Source organism: Chiloscyllium punctatum, chromosome 3 (assembly GCF_047496795.1).
Source record: "Chiloscyllium punctatum isolate Juve2018m chromosome 3, sChiPun1.3, whole genome shotgun sequence".
Lineage (NCBI taxonomy): Eukaryota > Metazoa > Chordata > Chondrichthyes > Orectolobiformes > Hemiscylliidae > Chiloscyllium > Chiloscyllium punctatum.
Genome location: NC_092741.1, coordinates 97,007,111 through 97,032,637, shown reverse-complemented (window position 1 = coordinate 97,032,637; position 25,527 = coordinate 97,007,111). Strand labels below are relative to the sequence as shown.

The following is a 25,527-nucleotide window of genomic DNA, read 5'->3' as shown; positions in this document are numbered from 1 at the left end:
TAATGCCTTTTAGAAAACCCAACACTTTCTCCTTCCTTATGCCGACTTGACCTAGAGCAATCAAACATCTATCCCTAACCTCAACATCTGTCATGTTCCTCTCCTAGGTAAATACTGATGCAAAGTACTCAATTAAGAATCACACCCATAACTTTCTTCCTTTGTCCTTGAGTGGGCCAACTCTTTCTCGTTACCCTCTTGCTCCTTTTATGCGAATAAAAAGCTTAACCCTGTTTGCTAAAGATTTTCATGACCCCTTTTAGCCCTCTTAATTCCTCAATTCAGATTGATCCTACTTTCCTGATATTCTTCCAAAGATTTGTCTGTTTTCCGTCACCTACACCTTATGTATGCTTCCTTTTCCCTCTTAACTAATCTCACTATTTCACCTGTCAACCATGGTTCCCTAATCTTGCCATTTCTTTCCCTCATTTTCACAGGGACATGTCTGTCCAACACTCTAATCAACCTCTCTTTAAAAGCCTCCCACATATCAAATGTGGATTTACCTTCAACCAGCTGCTCCCAATCCACTACCACCAGCTCCTGCTGAATTTTGCTGGTCTTCCCCCAATTTAGCACTCTTCCTTTAGGACCACTCTTGTCTTCGTCCATGAGTATTCTAAAAATTACTCTAGTTTTGGACTCCCCACCCCAGGGAAATGACCTTGCCTATTTACCCAATCCACGCCCCTCATGATTTTATAAACCTCTATAAGGTCACCCCTCAGCCTCCGGTGCTCTAGGGAAAACAGCCCCAGTCAATTCAGCCTCTCCCAAGAGCTCATGTTTGGCCATGTTTTCATATTCTGACAGAAACCCCTGAAGTGTGGCAGGATAATCTTGCATGTGGATAATCAAAGTTGTATTGTTTGATATGATTCACATTAGTAGCATGGAATACACCACAAAATGATTTTCAAACTCAAAAGCACTCAAAATTTAAGAATACAATAGAAGCTTCTGATTCCTGCTACCCGAACAAGCGAGTTCATCATATTCTCAGGGCATATTTTCTAAACTAGATGAAGTTTATAGCCTCTGATATTAAAAAAAATTCCTTGATTATCTGCAATTTCCATACCACAGACAACAATTTTTTGAAATAATCATCAAAGGTTGAGTCTGGAAACCCCAACTCCTAATTGCAAGGACATTCATATACAAAAAACACATTTGGATATTTGTTTTCCCAAAGTCCTCAAGGTCAAGTAACAGATTGACCCGCAAGATATTAGCGAAATAATTTCATCTGTGAACATGGTTTCAACTTCAGAAAATTTTTATTAAGGTGCAGACCTACTGGAAAGTCAGTGCAAAATATTAAGTGGTTTGAAAAATGCAGCGTGAAGGCAAGATACGAGGGAAAACACATGGCGAGTCCAATTCACAGTATAATCATTTTACCCTGATAAAATGTCAAGAAAGCAGATGTTGGTAAAACCTCAAATTTTCCTAACATCAGAATTTATTAATGTGAACAAACTAATTCTGATACAATGAATCACTGTGGTCAGCAAAGAATGCTCCACCCACCTCCAGCCGCTCCTGTTTGACTTCATCAGCATCATCTTCCTCAAGCAAACCTAGCAGCTCTCCTGTTTGATCAATGGAGCTGAGGAATTCTTGGTAGAGTTTCTGGCGCTTGTTTATACTGCTGCTGGATTTGTCTATGTGTGGGCGAGAAAAGGAAGGAAGGTAATTTACTAATGTAAATTCCTGTACATCTGTAGCACAGATGAGCCTGGGACTTATTATCACCTGCGAGGCAGACTTCAGTACAGCAGAAATATATTTTGGATCAGATCCCACCCACTTGTTAAAAACAGAAACATCAGTAATGACAGACTTTCAATGCCACAGAGAGAAATAATTAACAGTGATAGCAATGCAACAAAAATGATACTATCTCACAACAGCAGCTGAAAACAAAATGTTAAACTTTGAACATGAAAATCTTCCAATTTGATTATATCTTATGCTCAAAACAATAAATTGAAGGTCAGTGGAATGGAATAACTTTTTACAATTTTCTACACAATACTGGTATCAGGCACGCTTGTAGTATGGGTGACATACGAAGCAAGACTAACATTCATTTGCAAACATAATAATTTAGAAAATAATTAAATGAAATTAAAAACAGTGCTTTGTTTAGTTGTTGAATGGAAATATTGGCATAGAAATTCAATACAGCCATGCATGATTTCAGTTGAGAAGGATGTGCAAAGCATCCATTATAGTGAATAGCATGAGACTGCAAAGTTTGGGCTGAAAAGTATATTTTGGTAGAAGCCACAAATAAAGGGATCCTGGGCCCACGATTGACCAGTTGTTCATACAAATATGAAGCCCCTGTTCCAAAATTGGCCTACACTGAGTGCAACAGGCACTTGGCCAGTTATATTCAATAAAATGTTATTTAACCACAAGTCCTGAAACAGAACATTGAAGCCACTACTCAACATTATCCACCTTAATGTGAGTCAGGCTGAGCACCAATGCATGAAAATTCAGAGCTGACTGTCCCTCCCAGACAATCAATTCTTCCCTCTTTCCAAATAGTTTGCTGCTCCCCCCTCAATTGTCACCCTCCATTTTCTGATTGTAATGAGAGTTGGATTGAAAGCAATTGGGGCTTCTGGTAGGAGAACGAAATGATTTTGATTGGGCTGAGGAAATGCAAATAAATTGGGCAGGGACAACGTTGGTTGTTATTCTTAAAGAAGTTGATCAATTAAGTGAGCAGGGTACAATTGGTATTGCAATTAGCTCAGAAATTACAGAACGCTTCAGACAAAATATAGATTGCTCAACAAAACTTCAGCAGAAAACCTTTAAAAATGAATATGACCAGTCAAACTAAATTAAAAGTGAAATAAAGTCTGCTAGTACAAATCTCGAAGGGAACACAATGAAAGGGTCTACTAGGATGATTCTAAGAAATTGTCAAAAGCATGCTAAAAAGATCAGATGGACAGATAGAAACTTGTGGGATAAAAAGCTTAGCAATGGAAGCTAAGCATTTTTTAAAAATGATTTCATTACCATAATAACAAATGGCAGAAAAGATATAAAAACCAAAAAAGATACAAGTGGACTGAGATAAGCAGAAAATATTGCAGTGAATATTCTAATTTACCACTTCTATGCAAGTCAGATGACACCAGGTCATAGTCCAACGGGTTTATTTGAAATAACAAGCTTTCAAAGCGTTGCCACTTCGTCAGGTCAAGTGAGAAAGAAGCACACAGACACAGAATTTGTAGGCAGAAAGATCAATGGACAGACAGATCAAATATCATACATATGGTGTGTGGGGGGTGTTGACAGACCAAATAATAGGTTTCTGCAGGTGATCAAGAGTGCCAGCTGATGTGAATAAAGTGTCAACAGCTGAATAGCAAGCGAAGGATGACCTATAGTGTGATTAAATGCGGCAGAGAGAACTTCTGCAAGACATGTCAGATCATCATGGATACTACCATCACAAGTGGGAACACCACTCACCCCACACAGGGCAGATACTCGTGTGACTGAGCCAATATTGTCTATCTCATACGCTGCAGCCAAGAATGCTCCAAGGCATGGTATATTGGCAAGACTATGCAGGCCCTACAAAAATGGATGAATGGACACTGCGCAATAACAGCTAGCCAGTTGGGGAACACTTCAGCTATCAAGGACATTCAGCCTCTCATCTACGGGTAAGTGTCCTCCAAGACGGCCTTTGAGATACACAACAATGCAGAATTGTCGAGCATAAACTGAGAGCTAAGTTCCATCCACATGAAGACAACCTCAACCGTGATCTTGGGTTCATGTTACACTACATGTGACTGCACCACACTGCTGTATCAGTAAAATCTTCCTTACTGTCCTGTTTTGATACCATCACCCTGATAAATTCTTATGATCTCTCTATCTTAATTAGTGTGTACAGTTTTGGATTAATTATTACTTTGATTAGACCTGCGGCATAGAACACAGAACATAGAAAAATACAGCGCAGTACAGGCCCTTCGGCCCTCGATGTTGCGCCGACCGAAGCCTACCTAACCTACACTAGCCCAATAACCTCCATATGTTTATCCAATGCCCGCTTGAATGACCAGTCCACCACTGATACTGGCAGGGCATTCCATGAACTCACAACCCGCTGAGTAAAGAATCTACCCCTAACATCTGTCCTATACCAACCTCCCCTTAATTTAAAGCTGTGTCCCCTAGTAACAGCTGAGTCCATACGCGGAAAAAGGTTCTCACTGTCAACCCTATCTAAACCTCTAATCATCTTGTACACCTCTATCAAATCTCCCCTAAACCTTCTTTTCTCCAATGAGAACAGCCCCAAGTGCCTCAGCCTTTCCTCATATGATCTTCCTACCATGCCAGGCAACATCCTGGTAAACCTTCTCTGCACCCGTTCCAGTGCCTCCACATCCTTCCTATAGTATGGCGACCAAAACTGTACACAATACTCCAGATAAGGCTGCACCAGAGTCTTATACAACTGCAACATGACCTCAGGACTCCGGAACTCAATTCCTCTAACAATAGAGCCCAGTACGCCATATGCGTCCTTCACAGCACTATTTACCTGGGTGGCAACTTTCAGAGATCTGTGTACATGGACACCAAGATCCCTCTGCTCATCCACACTACCAAGTAGCCTACCATTAGCCCAGTAATCCATCTTGTTACTCCTACCAAAGTGAATGACTTCACACTTAGCTATATTGAACTCCATTTGCCACCTTTCTGCCCAGCTCTGCAACTTATCTATATCCCGCTGTAACCTGCCACATCCTTCTTCGCTGTCCACCACTCCACCGACTTTCGTATCATCTGCAAACTTGCTCACCCAGCCTTCAAGCTCCTCCTCCAGGTCATTTATAAAAATGACAAACAGCAATGGTCCCAAAACAGATCCTTGTGGAACACCGCAAGTAACTGCATGTGACTCTTATACTTATTATGCTATTCCTGTCATTTGGCTTGTCTCCACCACCACCTTAATTTTATTTTTTGTAGTTATCTCTCTGCATCATTTAATTGGAAGGTCATCGCTTCACTTGTTATTCAGCTGTTGACACTTTATTCACACCATCTGACACTCTCGAACACCCACAGAGACCTATTATTTAGCCTGTCGACACTTCACACACGTATGGTCTTTTGATCTGTCTGCCATAAATTCTGTACCTGTGTGCTTCTCTCTCACATCGCCTGATAAAACGGCAATGCCTTAAAAGCTCATGATTTCAAGTAAACCTGTTGGACTATAACCTGGTGTTGTTTGACTCTTGATCTTGTCCACCCCAGTCCAACACTAACACCTCCACATCACTTCTATGTATTAACAGGAGAATATTTGAACATTGTACATTCACTCTTACAAGTCAGGTGTTTTATAAGATTACAATGTTTTAAAACAAGAGTCATGTGATCTGCTGAGTTCTGTTTAAAAAAAAACAAGCCACACTGCTAGATTGATATGGAAAATGAAGGTTCAGGTTTTGTGTTATTTGCAATGCACATGCCAGGTTTAATATTTAAGAACAAAGGCAGAGCAGATGTTCTTTTTGTTGCAAACTTTCTGTCTTAGGGATTTGAACAGGAAGACTGAGGGAGACAGAGAGAGTGAGAGAAGTGGGAGGCTTGGGGGAGAAGAGAGAGGGTGAAAGAAATAGAGAGAAGATAGCAGTTGTTGCAGTGTGCAGAGGGAAAAAAGGTTATCTTGTCTGTTCACTACTCAGCAGAACGAGGAGGATAGCCTGTCCACAGGTTAAAATGAAGGAATCTGCAGTGATTTAAGTTTACTGGAAGAATTACCTTGGTGAGATTTGGAAAATAAATCACTGGAGTGGGTCTTACTGCTGAAATTCAATTTAGGGACTTCAGAAAACTGAGGGAGTGGACTTTTGATGATGACTGGATGTTCCAAATTTATGAACTGTGGAGACTTGAACCAGTTGAAATCTAGGAATAAGTTTTGACAGATTTTTGAAAAGAATGCAACTCTGTAGAAAGCATACCATACAGTACATATGTAGCACGGGGATACTGGTCACCTTCATTAGTAAGAGTTATAATTTCTTAAGTTTAAGTTAGTTCCTGACTGCATAATGTTTACCAGATGTTGATTTAAATTTGGTTGTTTGTTACAGCAAAAGTCTTAAAATGTGAAATCTTATGTAATTCCTTTAAGTTGGTCATTGGGAATTCAAATCCCTTGTTTCAAGTTTTTGGCTTCACATGGGCCATTATAAGACACAAAGGTTTTCAAAGTATAACTAGTGACCACAACAAATGAGGTCAAAACAAATATACACATAGGAATATATGATATTTATCATACACTGCTGAAAAGGAATACATGAAAAAAATATCAAAGCACCATCAACAATAATGAGGGAAACACTGAACACTGGTCACTTAAGATTGGAAATAAATTAGCATGGAGTCCATGTTCTAAAGAATCCCCAAAATATACAATTTCAGTCAAATTTTCTTCCATTCCTAAAAAATGGAACCACCACTCATTCAAAATAACATAATTAACCTGGATTCAGAAATTTATTGGAAAGTGAGGAAATTGTAGATGATACCAAATTACACAGAATCAGGAGGGTTTTCAGAAATCAAAGAACGGACTGGACAAGATATGTAAATGTGCAGGGAGATGGGAGATGGAATTTAATGCAGATGATTATAATTTGCTACAGATTGGAATAAAATAGAGACAACATATGTACGTCAGGAATAGTGTTGAAACAACTAAGGATGAGACTAAAAGAGAATTAGCATTTTGGCAAATCCAATGTTAAACATGTGCAACCAATGTATAGCTCCATTCATGAAAGCTTATAAAATGTTGAAATATGTACTAAAATATCAGTCAAATCAGGCAATATCTGGAGAAACCATGAGCATAATTTTTTCGAAGAAGTTTTGAGCCTCACCTCCCAGGCCAAATGGAGATCAGAAGCATGTTCTATTTGTCGACAGTCACACAATGCGATTTTCCTTGTATAGATCAATTAATGGCCAGAGAACAGCCTTGCTTTCTGATTAAGAATGCTAGTTTGGGTCTCAAATTTGGAAGGCAAATCAAAAGTCTTCCAGCTTAAAAGTAGTAGCATGATACTGTAGGCACTGAGAGAGTAAAAACTTGAAAACTGTGGCATTCATTCTCCAATATTTCAAATCTCAAAGTTAAAATAGTTAGTCGGAGCAACACTTAGACCAGAACACTCCGACTAGTAGCTTGCAGCTGCCACTAGGGGAAGGATTGAAGTCTGCTAGGAAGACTGAACCCTGACTCTGCCACCAGGCAACCCGGAAGCTGACTGGAAATTTTCTACTGACAGGAACAATATTTGTGAAAACAAAAAATGTTGAATGAAGTTTCGGCCTTTCAGTCTAAAAAGTAGGCAACCAAGAGATTGCTTATGGGTACGGAAAAGATGCATGGACTGAGATATTTTGCTTAAGATTCTGCTTTGCAGACCATACAGTACATATGTAGCACGGGAATACTGGTCAGGACAAACACAAGAATACCAAATTTCAATCACAACAATTTGTACTGTAGAAGAAATGGGGTGCAAATTAGTTGGCGAATCAACAAAAGCAATCTGTTCAAACCTAATACTGTTTTGGCCAAATTATATCAAATCCTACAGTAACATTCAGCAACGTTAAATTCAAGGCACCTAGCATATTACTACAATAAAAGGCAATAATTAGATCTATAATTATTCTTAATGAGAAAGTGAGAAAATAAACTGAACAATTTGGCATTGAAATTTAGCAGCATATTGATGTCACTGAGGTCTGATGGGCAGAGTATCTTCATGCTCTTCTGTCTCTGCAATTAACTTCTCAAATTGTCAAGATCAGTCCATTTCATATTTGAGTATTACCAGTATTTAATCTAATATAGGAATCATTTTACAGACCTGAGGACTTGTTGGAGTGGTTCTTTCCTCTTTTCCTTGGAGAGTCAAGACAATAAAAAACCAAGGTGAAGTTGCCATAGTCTCACCAGACGATAAGGCTGCTTTCTCATTATAAAGAGACAAATGGTGGTGGTTTAACCTGAGAGTCACCATGCCTCAGGAGAGGTTCAGAAGGACAGTCCTCTTGGTAACCTCAGTCCATGCATTAATTCAATGCTTTTAGCATCACATAGTATTGGAAACAAGCCATCCAGTCAACTGAGCTAACTGGCCCTCTATACAAGCCAGCACAAGTCAAGCCACTACAACTGACAAAAGAACACCTAGCGGGAGCAGGCCATTGAACCCGTTGAACCTCTACCATTCCACCATTCAATTAGAATATAATTGATGAGTTTCTAAATTCCATCTATTCACTCTGGATCCATACTCCTTCATTCACTGCCTGACAAAAATTAATCAATTACAATCTTCAATTGACTAAAAAGGTTTTATAGTGTGAGAATGTTTCAGATTGCCACTATACTTGGTTAAAGTGCTACATGATATCAAGGTTACTTGATGTCTCTGGGACTGACAGATGATAGAATATAACATTGTGGGATTTGTGAATGGTTCTTTTCAGCATATGTGCCTACTTCTACAACTAAAAACTTTATTAAGTGGTAAGATACCCAAGCACCAAATTGGGAATACAGGGCAGGGAGTGAGGACGATCAAGTTCTCAACCTAACTATTTGAAGGCTCTGATGTAAAAGGAAAGTGGCAAAAACTGTGTTCTGCCCAAATTTCCCAAGTCGTCACTGCATATCTACCCCACTGTTAATCAGAATTTCTGGGCTTCTTTATCGAACTTATTTGCAGCAAATATGTTTCAACTCTTCTTAAATTGTTGGCTTTGACTTTAAATGATGAAGGCATTTAATTGTAATGTTATTTTAAAGGTATTTGATGGTGTTGATTATCAGTCTGATATTCATACTAAATTATTCCAGCAGAAGCAGCAACATTTGACAGTGTCTTTGTAGGTCTTTTCATCACTTCAGAGAAAAGAGAAAGTGAAAAGGACAAGTATGGGGAAGGAAAGCCAGAAAAGGGAAATACACCCAGGATAATGAAACAGAGACAGCTAATGAAAACTAAATACTTGCGACAAAATAATAAGCCATCAGGAAAAATGGGGTTTGAAGAACCAACTATTGTAAACGGGTGAATAAAAGAATTGAATTTTGGGAGGGATGTTAAGGCACAAACAATATCACTGGGAAATAATTCCAGCAACGGGAGATGAGAGTCGTAAACCACTGTGTGTGGTGCAACTGAGAATGATTCCTTTGTAAACTCTAATAGTTTCTTTCTGAAATGTATATTTTCTCATGTACATTTCTGTGAATGCAAAAACAAATATCCCATCATCATAACTATTTAAAGAACAGTTCAGATAGCATCAAACAATGCTAACATCCATCTGTAAATTCTAAACTTTACTCTTATAATTATCGTCATGTGTTTTTGCTAAAGTCTTTAATTTGCTACACTTGTCCATTACTGTTTCATTAGGATTCACTTTCAGTTTAATAAATAAAACCTGAATTTTAGTGCTTTCAAAAATTTGAACTCTATTACAAGTTCTCTTGTTGCTAATTGCGTCATGAGAGATAATTACACCTTCAAGTACCTGCTTCAATAACATCCTCGTCTTCAACTCCCTTAATAATTTTGGACTTAAAATCCCGGAGACTCATATGCCTTAGCAATCGGCGTAATTTTCTCTGGAAACAAAGAGAAATAAATAAACAATAAAGCTCTTTTGCATTAAAGTACTACTTGAATTTTATTTTCTCATATGCTGAAAATATACACGCAAAGGAAACCAACCTAAATAACATTTACAGAACACAATGCTTTTTAATAACAGAAAATTGCTAGTTTTCCAATATTAAGATCTCCACAGATAAATGTCTCAGAGATTGTTACAAGCATGTTGCAAACATTAGAACTCTATCATCTCTTCTTGATAATTCTCTTGCTCTTTCATCCCATCTGGTCTCTTGTTTTCCCTGAATCAAGCAGTTCTGGATGGGCTTCCAGACTCTTTTGAAGTTACAAGCCTCAGTAAAAAGAATACAGCTGCTCTCAGATGCAGGCAATTGCTACCACATAGTAATATCAGTGCACCAAAAGACACCTGGAAGAAAGAAGATCCTAACTGGCATATCTCAGTTGGGCAATAAATCTGAAGATGTTTTTCTCAAGTTAGCAAATATATTCTTGACTACACTCTGATCTTAGTAGATACTGGGAACTCTTTTGAAGATAAAATACTCCACACTCTCTCTCCATTCTAACTGGATCTGATTTTTTTGGAGCTGAATTAAAAACACATTGAGTTACAACAGAAAACTTTAAATTCAAAAACAACTGCTGCCTTCAAACCTATTTAGTTCAAATCATGTAAAGACTTTTATTTCTTTAATGTTACTAAGGTTCAGTGAAATGATCAGCTTGGAGTTTCAAATCAAGAGAACTAAATTCAAGAAAACATGCATTTTAAAATTTAAACTGTTACAAGACATTTTAATACTTACAAAGGTTGAAGGCTGTAATATACAAGTCAAAGAAATATATTTAAATGTTTTAAATTAAAAAAAATATTTTTCCTTCACTCCTGAAGTTGCTAAAATATAATTTCCTGGTTACTGTTGCACTTCTCATATCTCTTGCCAACAAATTACAACTCATTGGGTGCAAGTCCAAATTCTGAGGGATAGGATTCAACAAACTGGATTTTCACAGATTTGGAACAACTCCATGGACTTTTAAACATAATTTGTGGAACCTGGATACAGACAATCCATCCTTTCCTCATTCCCAACAATCACTTTTGCCAGGAGGGAAAAAGGCCCAGGGCATGACTCACACAGGAGGGAAATCTGAATTTAGCATGGTCATTTGAACAGAGTTTTGAATTCAAACAGATCCTATCTTTGCCGGTCTAACCTACAGTGTGGCAGGTACAAATTGAGGGAGCAGATTAGTTAGATTAGATTCCCTACAGTGTGGAAACAGGCCCTTCGGCCCAAAGCACTCTTGAAGGACAGTGTACAAGTTTCATGATCTGAAGATTTTTAAACCTTCTGCTCTTCAAATTTACAAAAATAAAAACTACAACAGTCACAGAGTTTAAAAAAGAGCACTCTGTTGGACAGGTTTGATCATCTACTGTAGCTTTAGAAAAAAAATACTATCTGGTCCTGTCAACCAGTATCACTACAGATATTTGTTGAGATTTCTCCATGGGTTATCATTGTCATTATGAATGCTTGGCTATCTGTCTCTATTTCCACAAGGCTGCTGATGTTTGCCCTTGGCGGGTCCTGGATAGTGACTATGGAAGTCAAACACAGAGTATGAGCAGCAAAGGAGGGTGGGGACGGGTGGTAGTGTGCTTGGGGTTTGAATTGGCAATGTACTGGCATCAATGACATGCAAGGCGTTCATTAGAAAGTATGAGGGGGCTATATGGGTTGTTAAGTAATTGAGAGAGACAAAGGCTAGATAGCCTAACAGTTTGTAACATAGCTGGGATGAAGCAAGTCATCTAAATGGCCTGATTTAGCCTATTTCTGCCCTCTCGTATCTACCTAGGATAGGCTTCCAAAGTCAGTGGGCCTGAATCAATACTGCACGCATAATCCTTTATGCAAACATTGAGATTTGGGACACATCGAACTGAGATTGATGTAAGTTGTCAGAAATGTTCTGATTCAAGCTGCCTGTCCTGATATTGGAAATCTAGCCTTAATTATTCAGAAAGGAACTCATCACACATTTACTTTACAAAAGGGGTCAACTCCATAGGAAAGGATGTCATAGAGACATAGAGATATACAGCATGGAAACAGACCCTTTGGTCCAACTCATCAATGCCAATATCCCAAATAAATCTAGTCTCATTTGCCAGCATTTGGCCCATATCCTTCTAAACCCTTCCTATTCATAAACCTATCTAATGCCTTATAAATGTTGTAATCGTACCAGCCTTCACCACTTCTTCTGGCAACTCATTTCATATAGGCACCACCCTCTGCATGAAAAAGGTGCCCCTTAGGTCCCTTTTATATATTTTCCCTTCCGCCTTACACCTATGTTCTCTAGTTCTGGACTTCCCCATCCCAGAGAAAATATCTTGTCTATTTATCCTATCCATGCCCCTCATGATTTTATAAACCTCTATTAAGTCACCCCTCAGCCTCTGACTCTCCAGAGCATGTAGCCCCAGTCTACTCAGCCTCTCTCTATAGCTCAAATCCTCCAACCCTGGTAACATCCCTGTACATCCTTTCTGAACTCTTTCAAGTTTCACAGCATCCTTCCGATAGCAGGGGGACCAGAAATGCATGCAGTATTTCAAAAGTGGCCTAACCAATGTCTGTACAGCCACAACATGATCTCCTGATTCTTGTACTCAATGCACTGACCAATAAAGGAAAGCACGCCAAATGCCTTCTTCACTATTTTATCTACCTGCGACTCCACTTTCAAGGAACTATGAACCTGCACTCCAAGGCCTCTTTGTTCAGCAACACTCTCCAGGAACTTACCATTAAGTGTATAAGTCCTGCCCTGATTTGCCTTTTCAAAATGCAACACCTCACATTTATCTACATTAAAATCCATCTGTCACTCATCGACCCATCTGATCAAGATCCTATTGTACTCTGAGGAAACCTTCTTCGCTGTCCACTGCACCTCCAATTTTGGTGTCATCTGCAAACTTACTAACCATACCTCCTATATTCACATCCAGACCATTTATATAAATGGCAAAAGGTAGTGGACCCAGCACCGATCCTTGTGTCACACTGCTGGTCACAGGCTTCCAGTCTGAAAAGCAAACCTCCACCACGAACCTCTGTCTTCTAACTTCAAGCCAGTTCTGTATCGATATGCTTAGTTCTGCCTGTATTCCATGTGATCTAACCTTGCTAAGCAGCATATCATGAGGAATCTTGTCAAATGCCTTACTAAAGTCCATTAGTTCACGTCCATCTCTGCCCTCATTAATTGAGTGTTTTGAAGTAGCAACAAATCAAGTTTATGAGACACGATTTCCCATGCACAAAACCATGTTGACTATCCCTAATCAGCCCTTGCCTTTCCAAATACATGTAAATCCAGTCCCTCAGGATTTCCTCAACAACTCACCCACCACCAAGGTCAAGCTCACCAGTCTATAGTTCCCTGGCTTTCCCTTATCACTGTCCTTCCATAGGGGCACCATGTCAGTCAACTTCCAGTCTTCTGACACCTGATCTGTGTCTATCGATGATATAAAGATCTCAGCAAGGTGCCCACTAATGATTTCCCTAGCTTTCCATAGAGATCTAGGATATACCTGATCAGGTCCTGGGGATTTATCCATCTTAGGTATTTAAGACATTCAGCACCTCCTCCTCTGTAATATAGAGATTTTTAAAGATGTCACTATTTATTTCCCCATGTTCTATATCTTCCATATGGTTCCCTACAGAAAACACTGATGTAAAATACTAGTTTAGTATCTCCCCCAACTCCTGTGGTTCCACACATAGATGACCCTGTTGATCTTTAAGGGGTCTTATTCTCTTCCTAGTTAATCTTTTGTCTTTAATGCATTTGTAGAATTCCTTGAGATTCTCCTTTACCGAATTTGCCAATGCTATCTCGTGTCACCCTTTTGCCCTCCTGATTTCCCTCTTAACTTCACTCCTACTGCCTTATACTCTCCTAGGGATTCACTTGATCCCTGCTATCTATACCTGACATATGTTTTCTTCTTTCTCTTGACAAAAACCTTAATTTCTCTGGTCTTCCAGCATTTCCTACACCTACTAGCCTTGCCTTTCACCCTAACAGGATCACACTATCTCTGGATTCTTGTTACCTCAGTAATTGGAGCAGAAGAGCTGGAGCCTTGGACAGTTTGACCCCTCATTAATTGAGTTGCTGAGCAGCTTCTCTCGTTGCCCCATTTGATATCAGATAAAGAAGTAGACAAGATGAATCTTTTCTGTGAGGATGAGTGCTATTTTGGACAGTTTTTGACTATAAGCTATAGACAAATAAGCTATAATGGAAGACAGGAAGGTGCTCAGTAGGAGCACTTTTCAAATCAATAGCATGGTTAATAAAAGAAATAATGTTCAGTTAGGACACTGGAGCAACATTCACTTGGGAGACTGTTAAATACTGATAAGGGACCACATATTCCTCAGGAAGGATAAACTAAATAAGTCTTCCTTACCTTTACTTAATATTGTGGAAAGCACACTGTCAGATCCAAAACAATCCTCTAACAAATGATCAGATTGTGTTTTAAGTAAGCATTTCATAGTACTATACTAATCTAAATATACAGTATTGGAACCTAATTTAAAGCATATTTACCTTGTCTTTCCGCATTAAGAACAGAATATCTTCTGCTGCTATGACCCGAGCTCCTCTGACTTGTGAGATTTCCGCAACTTGGTGTAACTAAGGGAATGATACAAAACTTTTACTTGTAAACTGCATGTAAATAAACTCCAAGTGTTTTGTGATGAAGTAATCCAACTATCTTAGCAAGAATGTTTAACTAAAATTTAACGGAATTAAAGGCTTAACGCAATGTATATTGCATTCAAGGAAGGGAGAGACAGACAGAGGGGGAAGGGTAAGAGGAACGCTTCCATTTGCGAAAGAACAAGTCAATAACAAAGAAAGAATGGAAAGAAAACATTTTTCTGCAGTGAGTGGTTAGCATCTGGAATGTACTGCCTGAAAGAGACAAATTCAATTGTGGCCTTCAAAAAGGAATTTGGAAGCACCTGAAGAGAAACAGATTGCAGGACAACAGGGAAAGGACAAAGCTATATTGCTCCTGGACACAATGGGCTGAATGGCCTCCTCTGCTGTAACCATTTTATGATTCTATATAATGCTATATTTTATCACTTCTTTTCCCAAAAAAGCAGGTTACCCATCTGATATTTAACTCAATATGTATGGAAGAGCTACCACTTTCACTCTGCTGCAGTTGAATAGGAACATGATTCATTCAACTCCTGCGCTGTCTAAAATTTGAATTCTGTCTATTCAGCACTGAAAAAAAATGAACAACAGTAGCTGTTTCAAGTCACAGAAAAGGGGTATATTTCCTTTTTGGTTGATGTATTAAGACATATGGTTCAGTCAATAAATTATAATATGGAAATTGCTGTATAACTACACTGTAATGAAAAAAAATTTAAAGTGCTTCTGATTATTATTATGATTATCGTGTAGCACGTTCATTGTTGTTTATAGTAGAAATAGTGAACTAAGGTTCCTATACCTTTGACATTAGATTTATCCTTAGTCATTACATGGTCAAAGTATGGAAGATATCATTTATTTAAATAAAGAAACTATGTACACAAATTTATCAACACAGAGAAATATATTAGTGAAACAAAAATTGAATTAGATGAAATAAAGTTGTTTACTTCGCTTTCAAGAAATACCAAAGAAGAATTCACCCTAATATGATAGACCATTATGCACCATTTTTAGTGCACTAATTATAAGCTTTCATTCCTCAGAGTAGAAACAGGTGTCTCTTCAACAGAGTAATCTATTCATTATTCATTCTAAAGCCCAGATTTCATTTTCTAAGGGAACTACTTTTACCAATGTAAAATGATTTCCATAGGAGTGACAGCAAAAATACTTACATTTTAAGTTTTGTTTTAAGATGATGTTATTTCATGGCACACTTAAACCTTTCCCTCGAATTTGTATGGGTTAGTAATTCATGTTATTTTGCAAATTTGTTGGCTGCTTCACAAACTCAAACTTAGAAGAACTCATAAGAGCTAGACCGGAATTGAAGTTTGGTAGTATATCTCGGATTCTCTACAAAAGTTACGTTTGCCATAGACCCCACCATAAACTGTGCAACAGGTCAGCTGCCATGGTATGTTGACTTTTTTTTAAAAACAAAAAGCTTAATTGCCTGGTATGGTGAAATGGTAATCATTATTTTTATGGTGTCGCTCACCCCCCTCCTCATTTGCTAACTCGGAATTAATCCAGATTAGATTTCTTAAACTTTCCTTTGTCCGTACTCAAGCTGTTCCTTATAATTTGCTTAATTGCATCAAAGGCAATGTCCATACAGAACCTCCTAGTTTACTAAAAATCCTCTTTTATCCACTGCAATGCTCTATGTTCTCCACAACATTGCATCGGGGTACATGAATAGGTTATTGCATCATGGCACATGCATAGGTATTCTCCAAATTTTGCGTTTAAATTAAAATAGTATCAATATTGCATATGTCAACAAGAATGATGGAAAAAACCCAAGTGGTAAAAAAAATTGTGATATCAGATCTAGTTCAGAGAGACGGAACTGAATCTTATTACAAGTATATTCAAGGGATGTACAATTATTATTTTTTCAAAAAATTTAAACTTTCCTAATTCATTAACAAAGTCATGGACATATAAGATGATACGGGAATGAAGGATTGTGCAATGCAGAAATCCTGGACAATATAAGATGAAAAGGACAGCACAAGATAAAGTTTGAGCAGTGAACATAAAACAGAGACTGATGCTGGATGTACGACAAAGTGATGTAATAGAATAAAGGTAGGCTGGAAATAACAGACTCAAATCAATCCTTCAGAAAAGCAAAGGCAATAACAATGAACACTAAAGAAATTGCGAGTTTGTTAAATGATAACATTTCTAGGAAACTTAATATTTATTAGGTAGGTGCACAACTTGGAGATATCCTCCTGGTATCAGGGCATTTCCCAAATGCTTTAAGTTAATTTGCCTTGAAATAGAAGACTAGGCAGAGGTTTGAGCTGGTTCCAACATTTAATTCCCAGGACAACTGAAATCCCTAGGCTGCATCTCTTAAATGGGAGGTGGACTGTGTTTAGAGCCAACTACACCCACCTTCATTTTCTGGAACAAAATAAGCAGATATTCTAAAGCCTGCTGAGCCATTCATTATGATCACATTTGATCTTGAACGGTAACATATCCTTGAGATACCAAAAATGTTTTTATATTGGCCATGAATTCATTCAATTATAGAGCATCCATAATCTCTGGGGTACAGATTTCCGAAGTTTTACAACAAATTGACTGAAGAAATCTTGCCTCATCAGCCACTTAATCTAGTTCTAGATTCCGCAGCCAGGGAAATAATGTCTCAGTATCTATCCTGTCAATTCCTTCATAGTCTTTAATTTTTCAGTGAGATTTCCTCTCATTTTTTCTAAACTCCAGAGACCAAAATTGTTCACAGCATTCCAGGATGTGATCTCACCAATTGTACCAAGACCTATTCATTTTTGTACTTCAATTCCCTTGCAGAAATGTAATTTGCTTTGGTAACTGCTTCATGCTAATTTGTGGCATTCCCTGTTTGAGTCTCACCTAAGTTTATTTGAACATTATGATAAAGATGCACAAGATAATATTTTTAGAATTTGGCCTTTTAAGACAGAGGTGAATTTTGATTAGTTTTGTGAAGATGTTTTTGTTCCCTTGAACAATAACATTATGTTTAACATCTACTAATTTCCTGAGATCTGAATGATGGCCTAGTGGTATTATCACTGGACAGTTAATCTAGAGGCCCAGGTAATGTTCTGGGGACCCGGGTTTGAATCGCATCATGGCAAATGGTGGAATTTGAATTCAACAAAATAAAATCTAGTCTAATGATGACCATGAATCGATTTTGGAAAAATGCATCTGGTTCACTAATGCTCTTTAGGGAAGGAAACTGCCATCCTTACTTGGTTTAACTTATATGTGACTCCAGACCCACAGCAATGTAGTTGACTCTCACCTGCCCTCTGGACAATTAGGTATGGGCAATAAATGCTATCCTGGCCAGTGATGTCCACATCCCATAAATTAATTTTAAAAATTACTTTCATTCTTTTCATAGGTATTTGACTCAACCTGTTCAGGCATGTTATTAACACATCTCCAGAGCAGAACAGACTTGCACCAGGAACAGAGGTAGGGATGCTATCACTGTGCCACAAAATCCTCTCTTTTCATAGTACTGCAAAAGATCTTACATTCTGTTTTATATTCCCCGTTAGTTCTACATGCTCTACTTTTCACTTCTTGTGAATGACTTGGTGACCTTTGACTGTTTCTACAACATGTCCAATCCTCAGACATTACAATATTTTGTAACCATATACAAGTTTCTTCCATAACCCTTGTGGTAAAATAGAAATGGATCTTTCTCACTGAGTTTTTCTTTGGTCCAAATACAGTGTGTTTCATTTACCCTGACAAAAACAAAATTTGTAAGAAAATACAAAAAAAAACCCTCAAAGTTCAAACCCATGGAGATTATGCTGGCTTTGGTAGGTAAGGTTAAATTGACAGACAAATCAGAGAAACTTCAGATCAGATATGGTGACACCAGAGTGTTCCTTCTCCTCCATTCCCCAAAAACATTTCTAGGGTGCCCTGCAGCTGCACCTATATTTATTAAATTCTGTTTTCCCAGGTGGATCCCATTGCTGCCCATAGTCAGAAGCCTGGTTTTATCAGTTACACCTTTGTTGAATGCATAATGGATCACATTATTTACCAGGATGTAGGAATTCCCAGGGTGTAAACTGCCTGTCACTAGCCACACATCACTCCAGAGAATTACTTTATTTCAGACAGATAAAGACTGTACCCTAGTAACTTCCAATGTATGACTGGGACCCAGTGCATCGGTGTACTATTAAATTAGTAGCACACTCCTGTTTCAGTTACATTAAGAATGTGCCTGAAGACCTGTGGATTTTGAATTCATATGCCCAAGTTAATGCCCAGTGTATTTAAATCTTAAAATAGATCAGGCTTAATATTTAGTTGTTAGTTTGTTTAAAAATAAGTTGTTAGGTGTTAACATTAGGATTGTAATATGGTTAAGTACTTAACATAATTTAATATTTTTCATCAATTTTAACATGCCTTTTCTCACCACATTATTTGAAAGCACATGCAAATCAATGTGGTGTTTATATTTTACCAGTTTCCTTTCCTGTGTTTTATGACATAGCTCAAAATCAAAAATAAATTACAGAGAAATACAGGACATGATTTGAATTTGCAAATACATGATTGCTACAAGCTAAAATTGAAACATGATGGATTTGAATTTGAATATATGCTTCCTTCGAAAAATCTCTATGATATTTATAAACTTCAATCCAAACAAATACGATAGATCCTAAAATCAAAATATTCCATATGCTGAAAACGTGAATTCCATTTAGAAAACATCAGAAATGCTCAGCAACTAAGGCAGCATTGGAGAAGACAGTGACAATGCTTTAAGTATGAAATGTTCAGCAAAACATATAACATGTCATGAACACTTTGCTTACAATTAAGTCAATTAAAACTGTTTTTAATTCAACAAGAATTGAGAAATATGGAAAGGTTTATACATTGAAAAGAAAACAAACATTAATTAAGTTCACTGTGATGTAGCGCTAAAGGAAAGTTTTAACACAACGTTGAACAAACTGATTGTGACCTCTGCTCCTTCCCTTCGCTTTTGATGATAATTTGCACAGAAGGTCTTGGTCTTTATCCTGGTTTCTTAGATTTTAACGAAACGCTTTCAACAAGATATACTCTTCAATTTTGAGATATACCTGTACTGAACAGTCTTTATAGTTATTATTGGCACTGCAGGACAATAAGACACAGAGCAATTCTATTACTATAGAAATAATCCTTTAACCTTTTTTTCATCTCTATGTACCTCAGCATCTTAAACAGGTTTACCTGCCTTTCCTATATCAACAAATCCAGACACGTGAAGATGCTATTAGCAGGCAGACATAAAGACAACACAAAAAGCTAGGGATTAAAGCACTAAGGAATTTTTGGGAGGCGGAAAGATGGATGTACAGTCAGAACACTTAACTGATATTAGGACAAATAAAGTGTAAGCTGTCTGAGACAGAGGAGTGATCATGCAGTGAGTAAAAATAGACAGGGTGAATGAGGAGCTGACATGATGGTGGAAAATGATTTGACACTTTTTTTTCCCATGTGCAATCTGATTGATATTTGATGTTAATTGTTTGGTGGACCAACGATTGGAATTATTTGCTCTGTGATGTCTCTGTAATAACACACAGCAATGCAGGTCCCAGAAACAGTCATAATGTCACCAGATGTAGAAGAATAATTTTAAATTCACTTACAGATCTCCGATAGTATTGTTTATAGTGAGCAATGTGATATATGTCAGTGTTATTAGAAATCATTATTAACATTTTGCAATATTGTAACAAACTGTTTTATCCAAAACACACTACAATATATCAGAGCAGATAATAGAAGATCATATATGTCAGCTGCATGGACCACATGAATGCAAGCATGTTCTAGGAAGCAGGCACTCTAAATATTGAGGTGACTATTTTCAGAGCAACTGAGCGGACAGACCATTGCATTAAAATGTCAAATACTCACCTCCCAAAGTACATTGTATACTAACAACTCCTGACTGGTCAAAGGTCCCAACACGTTCATTGGAAAGTGTTGGCTTTGATCTTACCTACTGTCACAAAGTTGGTGTGTAAAAATGATAAAAATGGGGGAAAGCATTGTGACATCCCTTTCAGAGATGGTATTCTTTTCTCTGCCGAGAGATTTAAAAATGGATGTCTGAACAGCAGTTTGAAGTACAAATGTGCAGAGAGCACCCAAAATGAATTGACATTTTGTTTCAAATAGCCAAGCAGCATTTTTACCCAGACAACAGCTTAAATTCAGTCAATTAATTTAAAAAGACACTTGGAGACTAAGGACCAATTGAATTTAAAATGGATTGCTTTGACACATAAAAGCCAAACAAATTATAAGAATTTAATATGCAATCATTGGTATAAACGATGCAGGCATTTTGAAAATTAAGAGAGCTAACTGCCATCTGAAGAAATAAACATCTTGCTCTCACAAGAAATCTCTAAGAGAAAAACATCATCTATCCATCTATTCATAAACTGTACTACAGCGCATTCAGGTGAAAGTGAGGCCTGCAGAGGCTGGAGATCAGTCAAGTGTATGGTGGTGGAAAGGCACAGCAGGTCAGGCAGCATCCGAGGAGCAGGAGAATCGATGTTTCGGGCATGCCCAAAGTGCTTATGCCCAAAAACGTCGATTCTCCTGCTCCTCAGATGCTGCCTGACCTGATGTGCTTTTCCAGCACCACACTCTACTACAGTGCGGTCAGCTAATATTCTTGACATCAGAAATCAGTTGAAAAGGAATTCTGGAAAAAGGAAAACGATGGAAGAAAAAACACAAAGTTCAGGAGGATCTATTCTGTGTGGACTTTAAGAAATTAAGTGCTAATTTACTGTTATTATTAATTGTGTTATTAGAACAGCATTTTAATAGAATTGTGGACAGCTAAGGAGTAGTGGTTAGGGGAAAAAGTTTGATTTGTTAATATCTTTGGTTAGTGTTCACTGTTAGGGTTAAGTAAATAAATTGCTACCTTTTATTTATACTGTGGAAATCAAGGATTTTCTTTCATTCACACATCGTTAACTGACTACAAGGCAAGGCGGTCTTCTCTGGTTGTTTAGCTTAATTAGCAGAGGAGTTCAACCTCCACATCATGACATCACTATGATGTAGCTGGATTTGAAGAAAGATGGATGATGATGGCCAAAGATGTTGAAGCAAGAAAAAAGCTCAAGGAGGTATGCAATTCATCACTAGCCAATAACTGACCAACTCACTGAAGAATGATTAATCTTTTTTTCTGTCTGTCATTTACCTTCTCTTTCTACCTCTTTAAACTTGTACTGATGTTACCCATTTGCCTTCCACCTTCTCTAATTTTCTACTTTCTACTCTAGAACTTTGTGGCAAGTGCCACATCACAGTGAGGAACTGCCAAATGTCAGAACACTCATTTCTGGGGATTAAATGGGAGATGTATAGATGTTGGAGTAGGCCATTCAACCCAATCAAGCCTACCCTACTATCCTAGATCATGACTGATTATCTCCTCAATGTCACTTTCTTATGCCCTCTTCATATCCTTAAATGTAATTTGTCTCTGGAGACCTATCAACTTCTGTTGTGAACATGCTCAATGATTGAGCTTCTACAGCCTTCTGTGGTACAGAATTTCTAAGATATACCATCCTCTGAAGAACCTCCTCATCTCAGTTTTAAATAGTTTACTCTGATGTATTGTCCAATGGCTCTCAAGTTGCTAGCGAAAGGAAAATATCCTATCCATAACCATCTTATTGTCTTGTAAGAGTTTTTATAAGTTTTAATGAGATCACCTCATATTCTTTCAAACTCTAAAGGATACAGATCCAGTTTCCTCAAAACTTTCTCATACAATCCTGACAACTCAGGGATTAATCTGGTGAACCTCCATTGCATTCAATGTATGGTATGCATGCCCTTAAGATAATATGACCAGATTGTACACAATATTCCACATGACATCTCACCAAGACTTTACACAACTGAAGCAAGATTTGGATTTGAGAAGTTCTGAGAATTGGGTGCCCCAGACAATGAATACAGGGAAGTAAGTGCCAATGTCGAAATAGAATAGGTCAGAACCAGAAAGTGGGACCAGGAGGAAAATGTGGGACCATAGAAAAATGTGGGAATTGTAAAAGAGGGATCTTGTGATTAGGGATAGTCAGCATGGCATTGTGCATGGGAAATCATGTCTCACAAACTTGATTGAGTTTTTTGAGGATATAACAATGAATAGATGAGGACAGTTAAGTAGACATTGTCTGCATGGCTTTTAGCAAGGCCTTTGACAAGGTTCTGCATTGTGGAGTGGTGGTAAAATTAGATCATATGCGATCCAAGGAGAGCTAACCAATTGGGTACAAAATTGGCTTGACAGTAGGAGACAGAGGATGGTGGGAGAGGATTGTTTTTCAAACTGGGGACCTGTGACCAGCAGTTTACGGAAGGATTGATGCTGGGTCCACAGTTGTTTATCTTAAGGATTCTCTTAAGGTTAACATGTAGGTTCAGTTGGCAGTTAGGAAGGGAAATGCAATGTTAACATTCATTTCAAGAGGGTAGAATACAAAAACAGAGATGTATTGCTCAGATTGTATACTGCTCTGGTCAAACTGCATTTGAAATATTGAGGTTTTAGGCCCCATATCATCAAATCCCTACATTGAGGAAGTAGGTGGACATCAAGTCCACACCAACCTTCCTAATAGCATCCCACCCAGACCCACCCCCTGACCATATCCCTGTAACCCTGCATTTCCCAGACTGCATATCCCCTGAACACCAAAGGTAAGTTAGCATGGCCAATCCACCTAACCTGATCATCTCTGGACTGTGGGAGGAAACTGGAACACCCAGAGGAAACCCAGGCAGACATGGGGAAAATGTGCAAACTCCACACAGACAGTCAGCTGAGAGTGGAATCAAACCCAAATTCTTGGTCCTGTGAGACAGCACTGCTCATCACTGAGCCACTTCGCTCAAGGAGCATGTGCTGGGTCCAGAGATGACTTGGGGATGAAGGTCTTGTCATATGAAGAGTGATTGAGGGCGTTGGGTCTGTACTTGATGGACTTTAGAAGGATATGGGGAATCTTATCGAATAATGAAAGGGCTGGAAGATGTCTCCATGAGTTGGAAAGAATAGGAGTCAAGGGTACAGCCTTAGAGTGAAGAGATGACTCTTTACAACTGAGATGAGGAGGAATATTTTCAGCTAGAGAGTGGTTAATCTCTGGAATGTGTTGGCCCCAGAAGGCTGTGGAAGCCAAGTCATTGAGTGTACGTAAGAAAGTGATAGATAGGAATACCCATAACCCAAAACCCCCACTGATACTGAACTCCTCTGGTAATCCTGCTGAGACAGCCTGGACCATCCTGTGGCTCCTATCAACTATTCAGATTACTAAATGTACTCTCAGTACCGCCACATTCTCTGATGCTGCTAGGAGTAGAGAGCCAGAAAGTTACACAATAATAGGGTTACATGGCAAGAAGGCAGTTGTCAGTATTAGGAATAGGTTCTCACTAACATTTTCAGCAGACAAAAAAAAACTTGCCATCTGAAAAACACTGCCTCAAGTTAACCCATGAATGTCTGTGCTTCTTACTCCACAACTAGTTCTGGAAGTGAGAACATGAACTTTATTCACCCATTAGCAGAGAAGTGAGAAGGCATGCAATAAATAAGAAAAGTGACTTCAAATGACTATGAACGCAGGACCAATGTAATCAGGCTAAGGAATAGGATTGAAAGGAATACCATATCGCAAGCGTCACTGAGGCCAACTGCCTAAACGTGAGTAGACAGTATGAATGGAAATTCATTTCTGGTACACTCAAAAGGAGAATATTTAAATATTTTAAAACATATTTTATGCATACATTTTACTATTACTTGACATAAAATGAGAAATACAAAACTGGATGTAGGTCAGCAAAATCAAATAACAGATTTATCATACAAAGGCTTAATTTTGTTGTATTTTCAAATAGCAGTGCTGGTGCACTGAATCTTCAAGTACTGATGTATGTATTTTATTTGATGGTCGAAACAACTTGACTCATGTATAAGTGAAAGTATTAAACAATTCCCAGTGCTTTTCCATGTCAACATGTCAAATGCATAACCAGCCATAGACATTACCTGAAGCAGATGTATACATTTAAGTAATTGCTACATCCTTAACATGTTCAGAAGATAGATCACTAGATATTATGGTACCCAGTTCGCACCATCAACTTAGCTATTAAAGCTAATTTGTGTGACAGACAATGCTTGCTGCTCCAGATAATGTACACTACATGACAAATCATTTGGTAGAAAACAGAAAATGTGCAGTGAAGCAACAAGAGATATTGATTTCTCATTCTGATAACTAATTACAAGATCCATGGTGCATTACAAGAATGGAGCATTTAATTGACCACAGGTGGAATCTTTAGATTTGTCGGAATGACAGAGCAGATTAAAAAAAGTGATATCAGAACAAAATCAGTAACCAGAAGGTGACTAAGGTAAAAGGTTACTTCCCTTTTATGATAAAGTGGTTTACATGCAATAAGCTACATTTGAGTATTTACAGTAAGTTGGACATTCCGTGGAATTTTGTATTTTCCATGGACTTGGAAAGTAAACCTCAGTATGCAAATTAATACCATGTACAGCTCTCACTGTTTGCAATTTCACTTGAGTTTATGCTGTGGAGTAGCCCTGCAGGTGCATTAAATGTTTTCTACTTGAAAGGGCTGCAGTGTTTGTTTACCATTTACAAATATCACAACAATTTAATATATTCTCAATGCTGTTCCTGAAATTTGATTATTCTCAGGAACCACGGGGACTATAGGAATAAGAAAGAACTCTGTCCATTTGGGGTTTGTCGTATTACAACCCTGATCTTTGAATCAGTATTTTGTTGTTGTAGCCCTCTCATATGTAATTATCATGTGTGGCATTGATAGCTAGCTTTCAACTTCTAATTTATTT

General features: G+C 38.0%; 1 protein-coding gene across 5 annotated transcripts in view; it reads right to left on the bottom strand.

The window, feature by feature from the left end:
• supt3h (SPT3 homolog, SAGA and STAGA complex component) overlaps positions 1-25,527 on the bottom strand; it is a 425,992-nt gene that overhangs the window by 112,246 nt on the left and 288,219 nt on the right. For all 5 annotated transcript variants that reach the window (XM_072557090.1, XM_072557098.1, XM_072557063.1 and 2 more), the window contains 3 exons: positions 14,394-14,480; positions 9,643-9,736; positions 1,537-1,670 (listed from right to left, as the gene is read on the bottom strand). In XM_072557090.1, coding sequence (XP_072413191.1) covers positions 1,537-1,670; positions 9,643-9,736; positions 14,394-14,480 — 315 coding nt within the window. The remainder of the gene's footprint in view (positions 1-1,536; positions 1,671-9,642; positions 9,737-14,393; positions 14,481-25,527) is intronic.